Below are 24894 nucleotides of genomic sequence, written 5' to 3' on the forward strand. Positions count from 1 at the left end.
ACAATGCACGTCCGCATGTATCCCGTGCCACCCAACGTGCTCTAGAAGGTGTAAGTCAACTACCCTGGCCAGCAAGATCTCCGGATCTGTCCGCCATTGAGCATGTTTGGGACTGGATGAAGCGTCGTCTCACGTGGTCTGCACGTCCAGCACGAACGCTGGTCCAACTGAGGCGACAGGTGGAAATGGCATGGCAAGCCGTTCCACAGGACTACATCCAGCATCTCTACGATCGTCTCCATGGGAGAATAGCAGCCTGCATTGCTGCGAAAGGTGGATATACACTGTACTAGTGCCGACATCGTGCATGCTCTGTTGCCTGTGTCTATGTGCCTGTGGTTCTGTCAGTGTGATCGTGTGATGTATCTGACCCCAGGAATGTGTCAATAAAGTTTCCCCTTCCTGGGACAATGAATTCACGGTGTTCTTATTTCAGTTTCCAGGAGTATATATATATATATATATATATATATATATATATATATATATATATATATATATTTCAAAAAAATGGTTCAAATGGCTCTGAGCACTATGGGACTTAACTTCTGAGATCACCGAAGTTAAGCGCTGTCGGGCGTGGCCGGCACTGGGATGGGTGACCATCCAGCCGCCATGCGCCGTTGCCATTTTTCGGGGTGCACTCAGCCTCGTGATGTCAATTGAGGAGCTACTCGACCGAATAGTAGCGGCTTCGGTCAAGAATACAATCATGACGACCGGGAGAGCGGTGTGCTGACCCCACGCCCCTCCTATCCGCATCCTCCACTGAGGATGACACGGCGCTCGGATGATCCCGGTAGGCCACTCGTGGCCTGAAGACGGAGTGCTATTTAGTACATAATGCATTACAACATGCATATTACATGTATTCAGTTAAAAAGATGTATCACCTCTTTTACAAACGGCTTTAACACTTATTGTACAGACGTTGTTCGCTTCACGAAACGGGTTCGAATATCCCACCATGAACGTCAATGCACTTTAGCGCTCTAGCGAGATAACATGTTGTGTTGCTTGTGCCATTGCCTGTGGTTGGTTCCCAATCAATTCTGCAGCGTTCATGATGCGACGAAGCAGTTCATCTCGTGTATTTACCTTCTCATTGTGCATCTCTGATTTCATCCAACCCCATAAACAGAAATCTAAAGGTCAGGTGATCTTGGAGCCCCGTTAATAGCACCGCCTTGGCCAATCCAGCGATTAGGGAAGGTGCGGTTGAGTTGGTCCCTCACACTTAAGGTCACATGTGGAGGGGCACCGTCATGTTGACATTCCAGTTCGGTTGGCTAAAGAAACGTCTTCCAATAGTTCCACAAATGAGTCTTCCAAAAAATGCAGGTACCTCTCTCCCGTCAATCGCTGATTGATAATAAATGGACCTATCAATAGGTTACCGATGATGCTGTACCAAACATTTACGGCAAAACGGACCTTGAAATTGCTATTCACTGAAGCGTGTGTATTTTCCCGTGAGCATCGATGATTATTGCGTGTGTTGTTTATTCCATGTCGTGAAACCTGGGCTTCGTCAGTGAATAGTATGTATGGAAGCAAATAACTATTCTCAATTACCCAGTGGCAGAATTGAAGTCGTTGGGCATTGTCGCCAACGTGGAGATTTTGGACACGAAAAAAATGGCTCTGAGCAGTATGGGACTTAACATCTGTGGTCATCAGTCCCCTAGAACTTAGAACTACTTAAACCTAACTAACCTAAGGACATCACACACATCCATGTCCGAGGCAGGATTCGAACCTGCGACCGTAGCGGTCACGCGGTTCCAGACTGAAGCGCCTAGAACCGGCACGACCACACCGGCCGGCTTTTGGACAAGCTGTATGTGAAATGGATACAGGTTTTCCTCATGTAATGTTTCCCATACACATGTCTGTGGGACGTTCATAAGCAGGGACATTCTTCGTATGCTCGTACTGGGACTTCACTCGACACCTGGCGATATTTCTTCCTGTTCTTGCAATGTTTGCTGACGTGCACGCTCAGACGAAAAATGTCTACTTGGAAGAGAGCTTGTTGCACGCAAAGTGATAAACACTTCGGCAAACAGCCTGTGATCAGGTGATCGTCAAGTCGGAAAGCGCCTTTTGCTTTCTTCTATTGCAGATATGGTTTTATATCTGCGTATTCCTCAGTACTGTAGACGTGTGGCGTTGTTAGCAGCGTTTGTACGAAGACTGTTAAAATAATAATGTCGTGTGACTAGGGCCTCCAAAAAATGGCTCTGAGCAGTATCGGACTTAACTTCTCAGGTCATCAGTCCCCTAGAGCTTAGAACTACTTAAACCTAACTAACCTAAGGTCATCACACATATCCATGCCTGTAGCAGGATTCGGATCTGCGACCGTAGCGGTCGCGCGGTTCGAGACTGTAGCGCCTAGAACCGCCCGGCCACCCCGGCCGGCACTAGGGCCTCCAGCTAACACCATACACTACACAGCTAACCGATCCGTCGCCGGTACATTACACAATGCGGCTTACACGGCACAACTGCGCAAACAACAGGTGATTGTACTACGTACGTCACATGACCATTATACGTGGTAGGTCGCATAGCACTGTTTGCAAGAAAATCACGTTACGGACCAGTCGTATTGCGTGTACATTCAGGTTGTGCACATCAATTTTGCAGAATGTAAGTTCCTTTCAATATCCATACCTTCTTAACGAAGCATTTGCGCACCTATATTCATATACCGCTTTTTGTTCAGAATTACTTATACTATACTGTTTAAAATATGACATTTCCTCCACAAATACCCTGTATATTATACAGGGTGTAAATTTTGACAAACCAAAACAACTCGAAAAATAAGCTTCACGCGAAAAAATTTGTAGAATCCAAAGTTGATTATTTTCGAGGGGGACATCTGCTAGTGCTAAAATTAGCCTGCCACCAAGCCCTCTGGGGGTGGAGCGGGAGGCAACTTTAAAATTTCACATGGGAACCCCCACTTTTTGTTGCAGAATCAGATTCTACATAAAAAAAACTACGTACATTTTGTCTTAAACATTTGTTTTGATTCTTTGTAGTTGGCGTTGTACAATCCTGGAAACTGAAATAAGAACACCGTGAATTCATTGTCCCAGGAAGCGGAAACTTTATTGACACATTCCTGGGGTCAGATACATCACATGATCACACTGACAGAATCACAGGCACATAGACACAGGCAATGCAGGCTGCTATTCTCCCATGGAGACGATCGTAGAGATGCTGGATGTAGTCCTGTGGAACGGCTTGCCATGCCATTTCCACCTGGCGCCTCAGTTGGACCAGCGTTCGTGCTGGACGTGCAGACCGCGTGAGACGACGCTTCATCCAGTCCCAAACATGCTCAATGGGGGACAGATCCGGAGATCTTGCTGGCCAGGGTAGTTGACTTACACCTTCTAGAGCACGTTGGGTGGCACGGGATACATGCGGACGTGCATTGTCCTGTTGGAACAGCAAGTTCCCTTGCCGGTCTAGGAATGGTAGAACGATGGATTCGATGACGGTTTGGATGTACCGTGCACTATTCAGTGTCCCCTCGACGATCACCAGTGGTGTACGGCCAGTGTAGGAGATCGCTCCCCACACCATGATGCCGGGTGTTGGCCCTGTGTGCCTCGGTCGTATGCAGTCCTGATTGTGGCGCTCACCTGCACGGCGCCAAACACGCATACGACCATCATTGGCACCAAGGCAGAAGCGACTCTCATCGCTGAAGACGACACGTCTCCATTTGTCCCTCCATTCACGCCTGTCGCGACACCACTGGAGGCGGGCTGCACGATGTTGGGGCGTGAGCGGAAGACGGCCTAACGGTGTGCGGGACCGTAGCCCAGCTTCATGGAGACGGTTGCGAATGGTCCTCGCCGATACGCCAGGAGCAACAGTGTCCCTAATTTGCTGGGAAGTGGCGGTGCGGTCCCCTACGGCACTGCGTAGGATCCTACGGTCTTGGCGTGCATCCGTGCGTCGCTGCGGTCCGGTCCCAGGTCGACGTGCACCTTCCGCCGACCACTGGCGACAACATCGATGTACTGTGGAGACCTCACGCCCCACGTGTTGAGCAATTCGGCGGTACGTCCACCCGGCCTCCCGCATGCCCACTATACGCCCTCGCTCAAAGTCCGTCAACTGCACATACGGTTCACGTCCACGCTGTCGCGGCATGCTACCAGTGTTAAAGACTGCGATGGAGCTCCGTATGCCACGGCAAACTGGCTGACACTGACGGCGGCGGTGCACAAATGCTGCGCAGCTAGCGCCACTCGACGGCCAACACCGCGGGTCCTGGTGTGTCCGCTGTGCCGTGCGTGTGATCATTGCTTGTACAGCCCTCTCGCAGTGTCCGGAGCAAGTATGGTGGGTCTGACACACCGGTGTCAATGTGTTCTTTTTTCCATTTCCAGGAGTGTAATTCAAGAAAATCCATGTTCTCATTTTTGCGTGGAAAATGGTTACGGATAAATAAAAATTACTTATTTACTTCGTAAATTTGGATTCGCTAAGACTAAAACTCTCCCTCTCTCCCAATAGGGTGGAGTGTGAGAGTGAGGAATTAGAGTTTTACAAATGTTAGGGTCAACATTTGTAAAACTAATGGTCGTGACTCAGTGACTGACGTTTTGGCCGACCAGTAGCAGTTTCAACTCCCTCACTTGAAAGTCGAATTGATGACATGATTCGAGCCGACCGCCGTGTGACTGTAGAAATGATGGTTGATAAAGTTCTAGTTAGTACTGGTACAGTTCATAACATTATCTGTAACAAGCTGAAGTACCGCAATACATGCGAAAGATGGGTCCCAAAGGAGTTGACGCAGCTACATAAGGAAACAAGGTTGAGAGTGTGCACAGAGCTAAAGCAACGTTACGAAAGAGAAGGTGAGCACTTTCTCAACAAAATTTTAACTTGTGATGAAACTTTGGTTCACTATTATGAGCCAGAATCAAAAAGACAAAGCATGGAGTGGAAGCACACACCAACTCGCTTGTCAAGAAAATATTCAAAAACCAAGTATCAGCAGGAAAAGTCCTGTTGACGGTGTTTTAGGATGCTGAAGGTCCAGTTTTTTGGTATTATCCCGAAGAGCAGCGTACAATGAACAGCCAATACTACTCGGATTTGTTTTTAAACTAGGTGAAGCCAACCATGAGAGAGAGACGTCGAGAGTATCAGAGGAGAGGTGTGATTCTCCAGCAAGACAACGCACGTCCTCATATTGCTAAATAACCCGTGAAACCATCGACGAAAAGGGCTGGTAAGTACTGCCTCATCCCCCTTACGGTCCTGATTTAGCACCTAGTCATTTCCATTTGGTTGGAGCACTGAAGAAGGCATTTTATGGGAAGGGGTCCCAGGACAATAAGGACGTGAAAAAGTTTGTGAGAAATTGGATCAAACATCGAGATAAAGAGTTATTTGGAGCCAGAATAATGAAGCTTGTAGCCCGTTGGAACAAGTGCACAAACGTTCAAGGGGACTACGCTGAAAAGTAGAAAAAGTATGGTTTTCTAAAAATAAAAGGGCAACGGGCTTGCCGCAGCGGATACACCAGTTCCTGTGAGATCACCGAAGTTAAGCGCTGTCGGGCTTGGTCGGCACTTGGATGGGTGACCATCCAGGTCGCCATGCGCTGTTGCCATTTTTGGGGGTGCACTCAGCCTCTTGATGCCAATTGAGGAGCTACTGGACCGAATAGTAGCGGCTTCGGTCAAGAATACCATCATAACGACCGGGAGAGCGGTGTGCTGACCCCACGCCCCTCCTATCCGCATCCTCCACTGACGATGAGACGGCGGTCGGATGGTACCGGTAGGCCACTCGTGGCCTGACGACGGAGTGCTCTGTTTTGTAAAAATAAACACTTTTTCGTCCACACCAATTTGTAGTTATTGAATGACCCTCATACATTTGTGTTTAGGCTTCATCTGTCCCCTGCCACACAGTGGCCTTTCACAGCTGAGGCCTCACCCTGCACTCCCCCCCCCCCCCCCCTCCACAATGCAGTCCCCCTTCCAATCCCGCCATCGTCGCAGCTGTGGGACAAGCTTTCTGTCTGCACTCTGCCATAACCATGTGTGGTGGTGGGGTGTAGACGTGGGTGTAATCGTTACTGACCTGCTTGATGCTGGCGGTGTTGGTGTTGTAGTCCCTGGTGAGAGTGACGACTGGGTAACCGGCGTTGCGAGTCCATCCGAGGAAGATGTCGCCCAGCTTGAACGTCTGGAAACCCCTGGTACCTCCAATCTGTGCGTCGAGTGCTGCGAAGAGGTCTGTCTCTGTGGCTGCGCCGTAGGCTCTGCAGGAGGCACGTGCATTTGTAAGTAAACAGATACCATTAGCTGGCGTTACTTACAGGGGTACCTCCTCATTGGACCCCCTCACATTTAGTGGTAAAAGGGCCCAGTCAACAGCCCGTCAAACACTGAATGGAGATCAAGCACGAGGACAGGAAGAAGGTGTACTGCACTGTGACAAAAAAGCAAAACTGAAGCAGGGAACGGTCCAGGGACAAGAAGTGTAATATATAGAAGCCTTAAAAAGCAACTTCGTTGTGGTTAAGTGGTTACAGTGTTGGACTGCCAAATGGGCGGGCTGTGATCTAACCTCCCTCGTGCCAATTTTCTTTTTTTTCCGGCTACTCGCTGTTAGGGACCTATAATTTATTTATTTATTTATTTAACCTGATCAGATTAGGGCCGTCAGGCCCTCTCTTACATCGGACCAGTGTTTCATACATGCAGCAATTCACACATCAGAGTTACATCATGACAATAGTTTAAAGAAGAAAATTAGATTACTCTAGTGACAATATGAATAAAGAGCTATGACTAAGACCTAACAAAGTAAGTGCTGGCAGTATTTTTACAACAGGTGCTATACATACAAATTATGATAAAAGCAATAATAGTAACAGTAATAAAAATCAAATAATAATGATAAACATGAGAAAAATTGGCAATAGTAATGAAGATTTGTGCAGCTTGTAAGAGGTCCGAGCAGATGTAATTTCGATGTATTGCTCACGCGCTGCCTGCGATATGCGAGGTATAAGAGAATCGCTGACCAGAGAGCAGTGTTGACTGCAGTAGGAACTGTGTAGCTGTGGCAGTAAGTTGTTGCTAGCGAGCAGTCTGCCCTGGTCTGGTCTGGTGTATCGTGTTGGCTGGGCCGGTCGTGGTGCAGCGATGCCGGAGCCTGAGCATTATTGTATAAGGTAAAAAGCAGCCTCGCGCATATGTAGTATTGTTATCTCAAGTCCCATGTAAATGTTTTAAAAAATCTCCTAATAATAATCTTCCTCATAAAAAGTAACTTTTAACAACCATTCATTTCAATTTAAAGAATTTACTAATTTCTCCAATCCATGATCATCCCGATTATTGCAAAAGAAAAATCAGTTGTTTCCTTTCATAAATGACAGATAGGTCGGCCAGCATTGCACAGAGCTGTGCAGAAAAATTTATTGTAAGAGCAGATATATATGCGTTATCCGGCGACTTCATTGAGGTAAGAATTTTTCTTTTTTATTCAGAATAATCTTTCAGGGCCATGACGCAGCACTGCTGACGTCCAAAATTTACCAGGTTAAATTCACAGTCAATTATTGAAAAGTTATAAGTGAGCGACAATTTAATTGAGAAGTTAGTTACATTGTATTATTACCAGGTTGTTGTTGTTGTTGTTGTGGTCTTCAGTCCTGAGACTGGTTTGATGCAGCTCTCCATGCTACTCTATCCTGTGCAAGCTTCTTCATCTCCCAGTACCTACTGCAACCTACATCCTTCTGAATCTGCTTAGTGTATTCATCTCTTGGTCTCCCTCTACGATTTTTACCCTCCACGCTGCCCTCCAGTGCTAAATTTGTGATCCCTTGATGCCTCAAAACATGTCCTACCAACCGATCCTTCTTCTAGTCAAGTTGTGCCACAAACTTCTCTTCTCCCCAATCCTATTCAATACCTCCTCATTAGTTATGTGATCTACCCATCTAATCTTCAGCATTCTTCTGTAGCACCACATTTCGAAAGCTTCTATTCTCTTCTTGTCCAAACTGGTTATCGTCCATGTTTCACTTCCATACATGGCTACACTCCATACAAATACTTTCAGAAACGACTTCCTGACACTTAAATCTATATGAATTTATTTTTTGTTAGGACATTACACTGTATGTGAACGACATAATTATAAATTTTTTTTACTGTTGAGAGGTTAAGGAATTTTTCTGTTTTGAGGTTACACTAAATGAGGATATTTTTATATTATTTATTATATTTTGTGGGGAGGTTACAAGATGTACATTAATATCTTCGTGTGTAAAGTAGATGTATACTAGTATAGCGAGTTTTGGGGAAGGGAGATTTAAGGAGGGGGAAAGAGGGAAGTAATGAGGTGAAGTGCATTCATGTAAAGAGGAAGGAATTACTGTTGCTTAAGTAAATACGTCATTAGCTGTTTTTTGAAGCCGGACATGTTTTTAAGTTCTCTAACATAACGAGGGAGGTTATTCCAGAATCGAGTTCCCGCTACTGTAAAGGACTTGGAGAAGGTGACTGAGCGATGCATTGGAACAGAGAGGATTTTATTATGGTGGGAACGTGTGTTTCTGCCATGTTGTTCCGACATAATCGTTAAGGATGAGGAGACATATGAGGGACAGTGTACATTTATAAGGCAGTAGATGAGACAGAGTCTATGGAAATCTCTGCGTTTGGCTGACAGTTGTTTCTGCACAATTACTCTTTCGAATGGGAACCGCAAACGTTTGATAACAGGGCCACAAGGTAACCAAATCCTCTTCCAGAAAACACGTTTGGTGCGTCATACATGACATTATGCCAGTAAGTGTCTCATATGACAAGAATCTCTTATCGACGCACTTAATTTGTACGTCTTGTAAGAGAGTGAGATATGCCTCCTTGCCCGATTTAGGTGTTAGTATGTGAATGCGATCAGTCCCAAGAAAATGATGAGAACGTAATAGTTTGTGACATAAGCTGCAACAAATGAGGGCAACAATTTCAAAAATGGTTCAAATGGCTCTAAGCACTATGAGACTTAAAATCTGAGGTCATCAGGCCCCTAGACTTAGAACTACTTACACCTAACTAACCTAAGGACATCACACACATCCATGCCCGAGGCAGGATTCGAACCTGCGACCGTATCAGCAGCGCGGTTCTGGACTGAAGCACCTAGAACCCGTCGAACACAGCTACCGGCTGGGTGTAATACTTCACTGGGATATGAAATAGAATGATCAGATAGGTTCAGTTGTGGGTAAATGATAGACTTCGGTTTATTGGTAGAATATTGGGGAAGTGCAATCAGTCTACATAGGAGATTGCTTACGAATCACTCGTGCGACCGGTTCTAGAATATTGCTCAAGTGTGTGGGATCCACACTGGATAGGACTAACAGGGGATATTGAATGTATACAAAGAAAGGCAGTACGAATGGTCACATGTTTATACAATCCATGGGAGTGTGTCAGTGAAATACTGAAGGAACTGAACTCTTGAAGACGGATTAAACAGGGGACTGATGACCTAAGATGTTAAGTCCCATAGCACTCAGAGCCATTTGACCCATTTTTGAACGGATTAAACGATCCTGGGAAAGTCAATTAACAAAGATTCAAGAACCGGCTTTAAATGATTACTCTAGGGATACACTTCAACCCCATATGTATCGCTCACATAGGGATCTTGAGGACAAGATTAGAATAATTACACCCCGCACAGAGGCATTTAAATAATCATTCTAGCCGTGCTTCATACGTGAATGGAACTGGAATAAGTGGTACAATGGGACGTACCCTCTGCCACGCACCTTACTGTGGTTTGCAGAGTATAGACGTAGGTAAAAGTTGTGCGACAGGTTAGCCCCCCTCGTCTTGACTACCACACAAAAGCCACGACGCGTAATTGTAATCCCCAAGTATTTAGTGAATCCTTTTTAGTACTCATATGAATGACTTCACAATTCTCATTATTTAGAGTCAATGGTCACTCTTTGCACCACACAAATATTTTCTCTAAATCATTTTGCAATTCATTTTCATCATATGATGACCATTTGTTGTTGTGGTCTTCAGTCCTGAGACTGGTTTGATGCAGCTCTCCATGCTAATCTATCCTGTGCAAGCTTCTTCATCTCCCAGTACCTACTGCAACCTACATCCCTCTGAATTTGTTTAGTGTATTCATCTCTTGGTCTCCCTCTACGATTTTTACCCTCCACACTGCCCTCCAATGCTAAATTTGTGATCCCTTGATGCCTCACGACATGTCCTACCAACCGATCCCTTCTTCTAGTCAAGTTGTGCCACAAACTTTTCTTCTCCCCAATCCTATTCAATACCTCCTCATTAGTTACGTGATCTAACTACCTAATCTTCAACATTCTTCTGTAGCACCATATTTCGAAAGCTTCTATTCTCTTCTTGTCCAAACTATTTATTGTCCATGTTTCACTTCCATACATGGCTACACTCCATACAAATACTTTCAGAAACGACTTCCTGACACTTAAATCTATACACGATGTTAACAAATTTCTCTTCTTCAGAAACGCTTTCCTTGCCATTGCCAGTCTACATTTTATATCCTCTCTACTTAGACCATCATCAGTTATTTTGCTCCCCCAAATAGCAAAACTCCTTTACTACTTTAAGTGTCTCATTTCCTAATCCAATTCCCTCAGCATCACCTGACTTAATTCGACTACATTCCATTATCCTGGTTTGATGCAGCTCTCCATGCTAATCTATCCTGATGACCATACAAGACGGTAAATGACAGCATCAGCTGCAAACTGTCCAAGAGGACTGCTCACATTATATAGACCAGGAACAGTATAGAGCCTATTACACTTCCTTGCGGAACGCAGGATATTGCTTCTGTTTTACTCTCTCCGTCAATTACTGCGAACTGAGACCTCTCAGACAGGAAATCACGACTCCAGTCGCACAACTGAGACGATACTCCATAGACGCACAATTTGATTAAAAGTCGCTTATGAGGAAATCTAAAAATATGGAAACAGTTTGACGATCCCTGGCGACAGCACTCTTTGCGTCACGACAATAAAGAGCTAGTTCTGTTTCACAAGAACGATATTTTCCGAATCCGTGTTAGCTATTCGTGAGTAAATCGTTTTCTTCGAGGTAACTCATAATAGTCGAACACTGTATATGTTCCAAAAATCGTGCTGCAAATTGACGTTAGTGATATGCGTCGCCGGCCGCTGTGGCCGAGCGGTTCTTCAGTCCGGAACCACGCGGTTGCTACGGTCGCAGGTTCGAATCCTGCCTCGGGCATGGGTGTCTGTGATGTCCTTAGGTTACTTAGGTTTAAGTAGTTCTAAGTCTAGGGGACTGATGACCTCCGATGTTATGTCCCTTAGTGCTTAGAGCCATTTGCACCATTTGATATGCGTCTCTAATTCAGCGAATTAGTCCTACGTCCTCTATGAGTAATGGTGATTTGTGCAGCTTTTCAGGTTTTAGGTACGGATTTTTCGAAAAGGGAGCGGTTGTAAACGATTGCTAAGTATGGAACTATTGTATCAGCACACTCTGAAAGTAACTTTGCTGTGACACACTCTGGACTAGAGGATTGCCCTTATTAAGCGATTTAAGCTGCCTCGCTACTCCGAAGGTACCTACATCCAAATTACTCATGTTGCCAGTTATTCTTGATAAGAATTTTTGGATATTTATTTTGTCTTCTGAAGCAATGCAGGACACCTATGTAGCTAACTCTGCTTTAGTTTCACTGTTATCATTAACATTAGCCTTCCGACGACCACAATCATGTCCACGGTTTGCTTTGTCAAAACGAACCGCTACTTCATACAGTTATAATTGGTGGAGACTTCAGTCTACCTTCGATTTCTTCGCGAAAATACATGTTCAAAGCCGGTGGTAGGCAGAAAACATCTTCCGAAATTGTACTAAATGCTTTCTCTGAGAATTACTTTGAACAATTAGTTCATGAGCCCACACGAATTGTAAATGGTTGCGAAAACACACTTGACCTCTTAGCCACAAATAATCCTGGAGCGTCATGATAGACACAGGGATTAGTGAACACAAGTTCATTGTAGCGAGGCTCAAAACCACATCAACGAAATCCACTAAAAATAAACGCAAAATATATCTATTTAAAACAGCAGATAAAAATTCGCTTGATGCTTTCCTAAGTGAGAGTCTCCATTCTTTCCATGCTACTTATGTAAGTGTACACCACATACGGCTCAAATTCGAAGATACAGTGTCGACAGCAATAGAGAGATTCATACCGCATAAGTTACTCAGAGACGGGACTGATCCAGCATGGTACACAAAACACGTCAGAACACTGTTGCAGAAGCAACGAAAAATGCATGCCAAATTCAGAAGAACGCAAAATCCTCAGGACTGGCTAAGTTTCACGGAAGCTCGAAATTTAGTGCGGCCGTCAATGCGAGATGCCTTTAATAGTTTCCACAACGAAGCACTGTCTCAAAATATGGTAGAAAACCCAAAGAGATTCTGGTCGTATGTAAAGTACACCAGTGGCAAAAAACAGTCAATGCCGTCACTGCGCTATAGCGATGGAAATGTTACCGATGACGGTGCCACTAAAGAGGAGTTACTAAATACAGTATTCCGTAATTCCTTCACGAAAGAAGACGAAGTAAACATTCCAGAATTCGAAGCCAGAACAGCTGTTAGCATGGGTGACATAAAAGCAGATATCTTAGGTGTTGCGAAACAAATCACTTAAGAAAGACAAGTCTTCCGGTCCAGATGGTATACCAAACAGGTTTCTTTCATAGTATGCGGACACAATAGCGCCATTCTAAGCAATCATATACAACCTCTCACTTGACGAGACGTCTGTTCCTAAAGACTGGAAAGTAGCCCACGTCACACCAATATTCAAGAAAGGAAATAGGAGTAACCTATTGAATTACAGACCCATATCACTGACCTCAATTTGCAGTAGGGTTTTGGAGCATATACTGTGCTCGAACATATGAATCACCTCGAAGAAAATGACTTATTGATACATAACCAACACCGATTCAGAAAATATCGTTCTTGTGCAACACAGCTAGCTCTTTATTCCCATGAAGTAATGAGTGCTGTCGACAAGGGATCTCAGATCGACTCCATATTCCTAGATTTCCAGAAGGCTTTTGATACCGTTCCTCACAAGCGACTATTTATCAAATTGCGTGCATATGGAGCACCGTCTCGGCTGTGTAACTGGACTCGTGATTTCCTCTCAGAGAGTTCACAGTTCGTAGTGATAGACGGTAAATCATCCAGTAGAACAGAAGTGATATCTGGTGTTCAGCAAGGTAGTGTCATAGGCCCTCTGCTGTTCCTGATTTACATAAATGATCTAGGTGATAATCTGAGCAGCCCCCTTAGATTGTTTGCAGATGGCGCTATAATTTGCCGTCTAGTAAAATCATCAGACGATCAATTCCAATTACAAAATGATCTAGAGATAATTTCTGTATGGTGTGAAAAGTGGCAATTGGCACTAAACAAAGAAAAGTGCGAGATCATCCACATGGGTACTAAAAGAAATCCGATAAATTTAGGATATACCATAAATCGCACAAATCTAAGGGCTCTCAATTCGACTACATACCTAGGAAAGACCACATAGATAATATTGTGGGGAAGGCGAAACAAAGACTGCGCTTTGTTGACAGAATACTTAGAAGATGCGACAAACCCACCAAAGAGACAGCCTACATTACACTTGTCCGTCCTCTGCAGGAATATTGCTGCGCGGTGTGTGATCCTTACCAGGTAGGATTGACGGAAGACAAATACAAATAAGGGTAGCTCGTTTCGTGTTATCGCGCAGTAGGTGTGAGAGTGTCACTGATATGATACGCGAGTTGGGGTCGCAGTCACTGAAACAGATCTATTTACGAAATTTCAATCACCAACTTTCTCTTCCGAATGCGAAAATATTTTGTTGACACCCACCTACGTAGGAAGAAATGATCACCATAATAAAATAAGAGAAATCGGAGCTCGAAAGGAAAGATTTACGTGTTCCTTTTTCCCACGTGCCATTCGAGAGTGGAATGGTAGAGAAGTTGTATGAAAATGGTTCGATGAACCCTCTGCCAAGCACTTAAGTGTGAATTGCAGAGCTCAAGTGGTTCAAATGGCTCTGAGTACTATGGGGCTTAACATCTGAGGTCATCAGTCCCCTAGACTTAGAACTACTTAAACCTAACTAACCTAAGGACATCACACACATCCATGCCCGAGGCAGGATTAGAAGCTGTGACCACTGCAGCAGCGCGGTTCCGGACTGAAGCGCCTAGAACCGCTCGGCCACAGCGGCTGACAATTGCAGAGTAACCATGTAGATGTAGATGTAGATGTAGAAGTAGATGTACTTACTTGTTTTGGAGATAAGTCTTCAGGCCTGCGCGGAAACTGTCGGTTCCAAGTATGTGCTCGAACATACGGATGACAGACGCGGCTGAAGACCAAACAAAGAGATGATATTAAGCACTGCATTTAAAAAAGATAGACATTCATTAAAATCACATGTAGCTCCAGAAAAAGTGTTTTATAGTACTAAATGAAATACAATGAGGTGGCAAAAAGTCATGAGAGATAACGATACGCACATATACAGATAGTATCGCGTACGGAAGGTTTAAAAAGGGGAGTACGTTGGCAGAGCTTCATTTGTACTCAGGTGAGTCGTGTGAATACATTCCCGACGTTACTATGGCAGCAAGTCGGGAATTAAAAGACTTTTAATGCGGAATCTTGGTAGAAGCTAGTTGCATGGGACGTTCCATTTCGGAAATCGTTAGGGACTTCGTTATTCCAGAGATCCACAGCGTCAACAGTGCGCCAAGAATACCAAATTTCAGGCCTTACAACGCAGCGGCCGACGGTCTTCACTTAACGACCGAGAACAGCGCCATTTGCATAGGGTTGTCAGTGCTAGCAGACAAGCAACAATGCGCGAAATAGGCGCAGAACTCAATGTGGGACGTACTGCAAACGTATGGATCAGCGTATTAGGCCATTCCTAGGGGAGGGGGTAGCTGTATGGGTACAGTGTTATCCTAGGAGAAGTTTGTTTTCTATCTACATAAATGATCTTTTGGATAGGGTGGATAGCAATGTGCGGCTGTTTGCTGATGATGCTGTGGTGTACGGGAAGGTGTCGTCGTTGAGTGACTGTAGGAGGATACAAGATGACTTGGACAGGATTTGTGATTGGTGTAAAGAATGGCAGCTAACTCTAAATATAGATAAAGGTAAATTAATGCAAAAAATGGTTCAAATGGCTCTGAGCACTATGGGACTTAACATCTGAGGTCATCAGTCCCCTAGAACTTAGAACTACTTAAACCTAACTAACCTAAGGACATCAACACATCCATGCCCAAGGCAGGACTCGAACCTGCGACTGTAGCGGTTGCACGGTTCCAGACTGAAGCGCCTAGAACCCCTCGGCCACACTGGCCAGCTAAATTAATGCAGATGAATAGGAAAATAAATCCCGTAATGTTTGAATACTCCATTAGTAGTATAGCGCATGACACAGTCACGTCGATTAAATATTTGGGCGTAACATTGAAGAGCGATATGAAGTGGCACAAGTATGTAATGGCAGTTGTGGGGAAGGCGGATAGTCGTCTTCGGCTCATTGGTAGAATTTTGGGAAGATGTGGTTCATCTGTGAAGAAGACCGCTTATAAAACACTAATACGACCTATTCTTGAGTACTGCTCGAGCGTTTGGGATCCCTATCAGGTCGGATTGAGGGAGGACATAGAAGCAATTCAGAGGCGGGCTGCTAGATTTGTTACTGGTAGGTTTGATCATCGCGCGAGTGTTACGGAAATGCTTCAGGAACTCGGGTGGGAGTCTCTGGAGGAAAGGAGGCGTTCTTTTCGTGAATCGCTTCTGAGGAAATTTAGAGAACCAGCATTTGAGGCTGACTGCAGTACAATTTTACTGCCGCCAACTCATATTTCGCGGAAAGACCACAAAGATAAGATAAGAGAGATTAGGGCTCGTACAGAGGCATATAGGCAGTCATTTTTGCCTCGTTCTGTTTGGGAGTGGAACAGGGAGAGAAGATGCTAGTTGTGGTACGAGGTACTCTCCGCCACGCACCGTATGGTGGATTGCTGAGTATGTATGTAGATGTAGATGCAGATGCAGGAAAATTGCGGGCAGACCAATACACGAACTAAAATTTAAACACAGAAAAAGTAAGCAGTCGATCGCACAATTCCCCATGCGTACCTTCAGGCCGTCGGCCTGGAAATGTTAGTATGCTACACTGTTCTGGGAATGATTGCACACGTATCAGGAATGTAGCGGGTTAGATATTCCTCAACTGTGGGCGGGTTGGGGGGGGGGGGAGGATGGGGGAATTTTGACCACACTGTGCAGAGAGTTGGCAAAGGCCCAGCGGTCCAGTGTCGGTGTTGACAGGTCAAGGAGAAAGGTAAAGATTTGTGTTGTGCAGTCATCAAGGGTACACGAGTGGGCCTTCGGCTCCAAAAGCCCATATCAGTGACGTTTCGTTGGATGTTTTGCATGCTGACACTTGTTGACCCAGCACTGAAATCTGCAGCAATTTGCGGAAGGGTTGCACTTCTGTCACGTTGAACGATTCTCTTTAGTCGTCGTTGGTCCCGTTCTTGCAGGATCTTTTAGCGGCTGTTGTCGTTAGGAGCAACTGAAGATGACGATGGTGACTATCGTCGAAAGCTCGAGATTTTATCCCGAACTGATGCGGCAAATAAACCGAGAATGTTCTACATATATGATTGTTTATTTAATTACACCCTACAGCGTAGCCGGCCGAAGTGGCCGAGCGGTTCTAGGCGCTACAGTCTGGAACCGAGCGACCGCTACGGTCGCAGGTTCGAATCCTGCCTTGGGCATGGATGTGTGTGATGTTCTTAGGTTAGTTAGGTGTAAGTAGTTCTAAGCACTAGGGGACTGATGACCTCAGAAGTTGAGTCCCATAGTGCTCAGAGCCATTTTTGAATCTACAGCGTACATTTTTTTTTTCGAAGCAGCACACCGCCTCTACATTTGGCAACGATTTTTAATATCACATCCTAACTCCAGTGTTCTCATAATTTTTAGGTGTTTAATGTGTACGTTTTTTCGCTAAAGCACGTGTTTCAGTTAATTTCTAACAAACATGTTATTCATTTGGAACATGACCTCAAATTTTGGCGAACCTTTCAATCTTTTCAGTCAAGAATTTTATGCAGATTATGTCCCAGAACAATGTATTGTCAATCAATACAAACCGTTCACTTATGATGCCTAGCTCAGGAATGAGCAGGTAAAAAATGTTCAAATGTGTGTGAAATCTTATGGGACTTAACTGCTAAGGTCATCAGTCCCTAAGCTTACACACTACTTAACCTAAATTATCCTAAGGAAATACACACACACACACACCCATGCCCGCAAGCTACCTGACGGTGTGTGGCGGTGGGTACATTGAGTACCTCTTTCGGTTCTCCCTTCTATTCCAGTCTCGTATTGTTCGTGGAAAGAAGGATTGTCGGTATGCCTCTGTGTGGTCTCTAATCTCTCTGATTTCATCCTCATGGTCTCTTCGCGAGACGTCCGTAGGAGGGAGCAATATACTGCTCGACTCCTTGGTGAAGGTATGTTCTCGAAACTTCAACAAAAGCCCATGCCGAGCTACTGAGCGTCTCTCCTGCAGAGTCTTCCACTGGAGTTTATCTATCATCTCCGTAACGCTTTCGAGATTACTAAATGATCCTGTAACGAAGCGCGCTGCTCTCCGTTGGATCTTCTCTCTCTCTTCTATCAACCCTATCTGGTACGGATCCCACACTGGTGAGTAATATTCAAGCAGTGGGCGAGCAAGTGTAGTGTAACCTACTTGCTTTGTTTTCGGATTGCATTTCCTTAGGATTCTTCCAATGAATCTCAGTCTGGCATCTGCTTTACCGACGATCAACTTTATATGATCATTCCATTTTAAGTCACTCCATAATGCGGACTCCCAGATAATTTATAGAATTAACTGCTTCCAGTTGCTGACCTGCTATATTGTAGCTAAATGATACAGGATCTTCCTTTCTATGTATTCGCAGCACATTACACTTGTCTACAATGAGATTAAATTGCCATTCCCTGCACCATGCGTCAATTCGCTGCAGATGCTCCTGCATTTCAGTACAATTTTCCGTTGTTACAACCTCTCGATATACTACAGCATCATCCGCAAAAAGCCTCCGTGAACTTCCGATGTTATCCACAAGGTCATTTATGTATATTATGAATAGCAACGGTCCTGTGACACTCCCCTCCGGCGCACCTGAATTCACTCTTATTTCGGAAGACTTCTCTCCATTGAGAATGACATGCTGCGTTCTGTTATCTAGGAACTCTTCAATCCAATCACACAATTGGTCTGATAGTCCATATGCTCTTACTTTGTTCATTAAACGACTGTGGGGAACTGTGTCGAACGCCTTGCGGAAGTCAAGAAACACGGCATCTACCTGGGAAACCGTGTCTATAGCCCTCTGAGTCTCGTGGACGAATAGCGCGAGCTGGGTTTCACACGATCGTCTTTTTCGAAACCCACGCTGATTCCTACAGAGTAGATTTCTGGTCTCCAGAAAAGTCATTATACTCTAACATAATACGTGTTCCAAAACTCTACAAGTGATCGACGTTAGAGATACAGGTCTATAGTTCTGCACGGCTACGTGGGGTTTCCTATCGTGGGGTTTCCTACAAGGGTGCAGCAGGTAGCGAAGCTGTCCAGAGCAACCGGTTCCCTAACGACGTGTTTTCGAACTGAGCCTCCCCCACTGCTTGTCTACCCCAGTCGCTCGCCCTCAGTGCAGGAGTTGTCACCCTTTCTCAGACAGTGTCGTCGTCGATCAGCATCAATAACCTCGCAAAGTTAACTTGCCGATTCTGGAGTTTCGTCATATATGTCATACGAAACTAATTATTCGTGTCTGGCGGACCTCATTCACAAAAGTACACTTTTAACGACATTTCTAAAGTTCTAATACACAATCTGCTATTTATTGAATTTTTATCTCAACAAAACTGAAATTTTACTTGGTAAATTTCTTACATAACATGGTCACTCGTCCTGTGAAGCTTCCAGAATTTTTGGTAAGGAAGGCGGAATGAGGACTCACACAGCTGGTTGCCCACTTTTCTCTCAGAGACTTTTAAACACGATCATATTTGCCTTTATTGTGCTCCAACGGGAGCATTTTTCAGCTGATTATTATGTAGTTCACTTTATAAAGATGAAATTCCAACTAGATGAACTTTGGTGGAGTCATCTATATTAAGCAACGAATTTTATCATCTGTAGACATCAAGAACAACACTCTAGTTATCGAGACTTTATATGCCGCATCTAACCATAGGGAAATATTCTGTAATTTTTTTCAGATGAACACGCCCATTGTCGCGTAAATCTTTATCTAATTACCAACTGTTGTCCGGATATTTATTCATCCCAGTTTTATGTCAGTTCATCGCCTCTTGCCTCATCTCTCGTCTCTCTATTCACCTCCTCCTTCCCGTCTCTCCATCTCCTCTATCTGCCCCTCTGTCTCACAACATTTTCTCCTCCTCTCCATCCTCCTATCCTTCTCCATCCATCTTCTCGTCTCTGTCCACCTCCTCCTCCGCTTTTTCTAAATTCACAATAACACCCCTAACTTATGTATTTATTACAGTGTTCCATTAGTCATTCATCACCTTCCCCCTTTCTCTGTTTACCTGCTGCTCCCTCTCTCTTTTAATCTGTTTCTCTCACTTATCTGGATGCACCTCCTCCCCCTTCCCCACCCTTATATCATGTTCTCCTCTCTCCGTATATCTCCTCCTCCATCTCCGTCATGCCATCTCCTCTTTTACCGTCTATGAAAAAATAAGTATTCCTGCCAACTTTCATGCTGATTGACGAGACGATGTTGAATTTATTTAAAGGTAGGCCAACCATCCGCCATCCAGCATACGTTGGCTTGTGTAAATGCCTTCACCACGAAAACATACAGTACATGAGCCAACTCCCAAGCTGATCAGTCAAATGGTTTGTAAATCTGTTGTAAGGCTCCCTCCGCCATACACCGTATGAAACGTGTAACGTTCCCTGGCATTTTCACAATTTATTTGTAACATATACGCCGATCTGGGCAAGTTATATATATATATATATATATCTTAATATTACTGAATGTGGTATGAAATATGTTTGTTATTTTTATTATATTTTTTTGTAACATTTCTCTGTATTAGGATAGGAAATTTCTATATTTATTATGTGAATGTAAAAGTGTCAGTATTTGCGGTATCAGCGATATTTGCTGGAAATCGATTTACAAAGAAATGTTAATAATCGTAATAGTCGTGCCGTTGTTTATCTTTGGCATGTGGAGACTCTCTGTCGTTGTGTGGACAGAGCAGCTAGTTGTGTGGACAGAGCCGCTAGAGTGAGGAAGGGTCAGTTGTGGACAGAGCAGCTGAAGTGAGGAAGAAGTGAGGAAGTGTTAATCCTTGATCGCTCTAGCAGACGCGATGTGCAGCTACGCTCGCGCCCATTAGACGCGCCTGATTCATTAACCCGCATTGTGGGCACTAAAGGTTGTGTATGCATCGTGGTTATCCAGCAGAGTTAAGATGTACTTCTTTTGTATCTGTCGGGACTTTGCCGCCTTTAATCAAAGCGTACGAATTAGAGTTGACTTGTTGTTTGGGCTAAATATATTAGTATTCATTAAAAGTGTGAATTATTTATGTAAATGAGCATGCCCACGTCATCTATAAATCACATGCGTAATGTAGTAGGTTTGATCAGTGATAAATGTCGGCTTGGCAATAATTAAGACATTTTCTGTTAATTAAAATATTCTTGTGTTCTATGGCTAGTGCCGGGATAAAAGTCAGTAAAAATATTTCACAAAAAGAAAAACCCACTGCATTCTGGAAAGTGTATGCCAAGGCCGAATGATTTAAGAGACTCAGTTCTTATCCAGATAGTACTATCCAATTAATATGAGTGCACGTAATAATTTCCTTTAAATGTACGTAATCCTTAAGAAAGTAAAATTTGTTTTTTTATTACCACACGTAATGAAGAGAGTGGTTCTACAACAAAGTTCGCACTAAGGCAAATTAACTTTTAAGCAAGAAATAAAATTATTATTTCCTTTTTTTACTTCAACGAAATTTCAAATCATTCATTCCAGGCATTTCGTTAAAATGGCACCCAGCGTGAAGCTCGATTCAATTTTAAGAGAATATCATTAAAAACGTCACGTAGACGGTGAGGAGGGGGTAGTAAGGGGAGCCTCGATTGGTTTTGCCGGCCGGATGAGCAGGTAAAGAGGAGAACACCCACCTTTGTCGTAGTTGACGGTATCGAAGACGGCCGCAATTTGCTGCGGCGTGGTGACGTCATAGCTCATGGGGTGCGTGGCGGAGGACGCGTCCTCACGCAGAGCTGGATGGAGCTCCAGAACCAGGAACTGGTCCGCCATGCGCCAGTCGTCGCCCACCTGCCGACACAACAAACCGTGGAGAACTGCCCCCTTACATCTACACTCATTAATCTTTCTTCATTGTGCATCACACAGGTACCTCCACTGTTTAGTGGAGATAGCTGCCTCATGCTGGTACATACCACATGGGTGTAGAACAACTTATACAGGGTGGTCCATTGATAGTTACTGGGCCAAATATCTCACGAAATAAGCATCAAACGAAAAAACTACAAAGCACGAAACTCGTCTAGCTTGAAGGGGGAAACCAGATGGCGCTATGGTTGGCCCGCAAGATGGCGCTGTCATAGGTCAAACGGTTATCAACTGCGTTATTTAAAATAGGTTGGTTGGTTGTTTGAGGTTTAAGGGACCAAACAGCAAGGTCATCAGTCCCTTGTTTCAAATATACTCCATTCTGCTAACGGGACATCTCAGAAAAGTCAGAACAATAAAACGGAAAAAGGGAAAAACGTAAAAGAGCAGTCACGTTGTCATTGGTAAAAACAAATGAGGGAAGTCGGCAAGAGAACGAACCCAACACTATGCTGAAGCAGCATAGGCAAGACCACCTGTGACTTAAAAGGTACAACTGCTATAATGCAGAAAGTACGTATGGGAATAGAAAGACTAACCAAGCCTTAAAAAAAAGGGGTAAAAACAGAGTAAAAGGGGAAGAAAAGAGGATTCCGGTCAGGGAGGTGAATCGGGAATCTCTGAACACTGCCTACAGTGGGAGACACCCAAACACTCACCGCCCTGCGCCAACACCAGAGAGAGATTAAAAACCTTAAAACTGAGAATAAAAACCACTCTCCCGGAGGAAACCGAGAACCAGAGAGACCATCCGGGAATCGTCAGCCAACAGCAAAGGTAAAGTGTGGGGGAGTCTGTACTTATCACGCAGAGCCAAAAGAAGGGGGCATTCAACTAAAATGTGGGCTACTGACTGGAAGGCTCCACAACCACATAGTGGGGGTGGCTCATCACGCAAAAGAAAACCATGGGTCAGCCTGGTATGGCCAATGCGGAGACGACACAGTGTGGTCGAGTCCTTTCGGGAGAGGCGAAAGGAAGAACGCCACGGGCCTGGTGTCACCTTAATTGCACGAAGTTTATTAGACAGTGGAGTAGCCTCCCAAGAATTGGCCCATGACTGTGCGAAGTGGGATTTGATGTGAAGCCGTAAATCCGCTGCAGGAGGGGTTACAGAAAACGGGGGGTAAGTAACTGCTCCCCCAGCCAAACGATCAGCGAGCTCATTACCCGGGATACGCACATGGCCAGGGACCCATAGGAAGTCAATGGAACAAGCAGCACAGTGAATATCAGCGAGATGGTCATGGATGGCAGAGACCAAGGGATGGCGCGAAAAACATCGGTCAATAGCAAGAAGGCCACTCATCGAGTCCGTACATAACAAAACGCGGTTGTGTGGGGATTGTTTAATAAAGGTAAGGGCCCAGGAAATTGCCATCAATTCCGCAGTAAACACCCCACATGTAGGTGGCAGCAGATGATTTTCCGTTCCAACAGAGGACGTGAAGGCATACCCAACATGATCAGCAGATTTAGAGCCATCAGTGTAAAAAACAACAGCATCCCGAAACTCCCATAAAATTTGGCGGAAAAAGGAACGGAACACCACCGGGGGGATGGAATCTTTCGGACCGCGGCGGAGATCCATCCGAATTCGAGGCCGAGGAACTAACCAAGGAGGGGTGGAGGGGAGGGAACGAGGAAGACAGGACAAAGAAGGAAGCTGAAAATCACGGTAAAGAGACGCAAGGCGCAGCCCAACCGGTAAACCCGCCCGAGGGCGGGAGTCGGGTGGGCGACGTCCATGGTCTGGGAACAGGATAGAATAGGAAGGATGAGTGGGAGAAGAACGGATAGTGAGGGCATAAGACACCAGAAGCTGGGACCGCCGAACAGAAAGGGGGGGGGGATCCCAGCTTCAACCAGGAGACTATCAACAGGGCTAGTAGGGAAGGCACCGGTGGCCAAACGGATACCACGATGGTGGACTGGATCCAGCACGTGCAGTGTGGAAGGAGCAGCTGAACCATAAACTTGACAACCATAGTCCAAACGAGACAGAGCACGATAAAGACGGAGGAGGAGGGAACGGTCCGCACCCCAAGAGGAGTGGGCAAGGAAGCGAAGGACATTGAGTTTACGGAAACATCCTACCTTCAGGAGTCTGATATGGGGCAGCCAAGTGAGCTTGTTGTCGAAAAGAAGACCCAGGAAACGAAACTGTGGAACCACAGGCAATCGTTGTGCAGCGAGCTAGAGCTCGGGATCAGGGTGGATCGTAGTACGGCGACAGAAGTGGACCATCCGCGATTTTAAAGGAGAGAATTGAAACCCGTGTGAGATGGTCCATGCAGAGGCACGCCGTATAGCCACCTGGAGCTGCCGTTCTGCAGATGCCATCGAGGAGGAACTAACCCATATGCAGAAATCATCCACATACAGGGCAGGGGCGACCAAGGGACCGACAGAGGCCACAAGTCCATCGATAGCAATGAGGAAAAGGACACTCAAGACAGAACCCTGTGGGATGCCCGTCTCCTGGGTCCGTGGAGAACTAAAAGCAGTACCAACTCGAACTCTGAATGACCGATGGATCAGGAACTGGCGGATAAAAATCGGGAGTGGGCCCCGAAGACCCCACTGATGAAGGGTTAGTAAGATGTGATGGCGCCAGGCCGTGTCATAGGCCTTGCGAAGGTCAAAAAACACAGCAACCAAATGGCGGCGCTGGGAAAAAGCCTGCCGAACTGCGGATTCCGAGCGAAGTAAATGATCGATTGGAGATCGTCCCTCTCGAAAGCCACACTGGTAAGGGGACAATAGATCCCGAGATTCGAGGACCCAAGTGAGCCGACAGGCTACCATCCGTTCAAGTAACTTACAAACAACATTGGTCAAACTAATTGGCCGATAGCTGTCAACAGATAGGGGGTCCTTATCAGGCTTAAGGACAGGAACCACAATGCTAGCCCTCCACTGAGAAGGGAAGTCACCCTGGAGCCAGATACGGTTAAACACCCGAAGAAGATGTTGCCGTTGTGGAGCACTGAGATGTTGAAGCAGTTGGTTATGAATGGAATCTGGGCCAGGGGCCGTATCATGAGAAGAAGATAGAGCAGAAAGAAATTCCCATTCAGTAAAAGGTTCGTTGTAAGATTCTGACTCACAAGTGGTGAAACATAAGGTGAGAGCTTCAGCCTGCTGTTTTTGATGAAGGAAAGCAGCTGGATAGGAGGCTGACGCTGATGCCACTGCAAAATGGGTCGCAA

At 45.1% G+C, this 24894-nt stretch overlaps 1 protein-coding gene across 1 annotated transcript in view; it reads right to left on the reverse strand.

Moving 5' to 3' along the window:
- The window catches only part of LOC126215319 (aminopeptidase N-like), a 287758-nt gene that overhangs the window by 85508 nt on the left and 177356 nt on the right, over positions 1-24894 (reverse strand). Inside the window, exons 8-10 of the mRNA XM_049942000.1 lie at positions 21448-21604; positions 14442-14523; positions 6133-6313 (exon numbers count right to left, since the gene is read on the reverse strand). Coding sequence (XP_049797957.1) covers positions 6133-6313; positions 14442-14523; positions 21448-21604 — 420 coding nt within the window. The remainder of the gene's footprint in view (positions 1-6132; positions 6314-14441; positions 14524-21447; positions 21605-24894) is intronic.

The sequence above is a fragment of the Schistocerca nitens genome, chromosome 12, assembly GCF_023898315.1.
Source record: "Schistocerca nitens isolate TAMUIC-IGC-003100 chromosome 12, iqSchNite1.1, whole genome shotgun sequence".
Lineage (NCBI taxonomy): Eukaryota > Metazoa > Arthropoda > Insecta > Orthoptera > Acrididae > Schistocerca > Schistocerca nitens.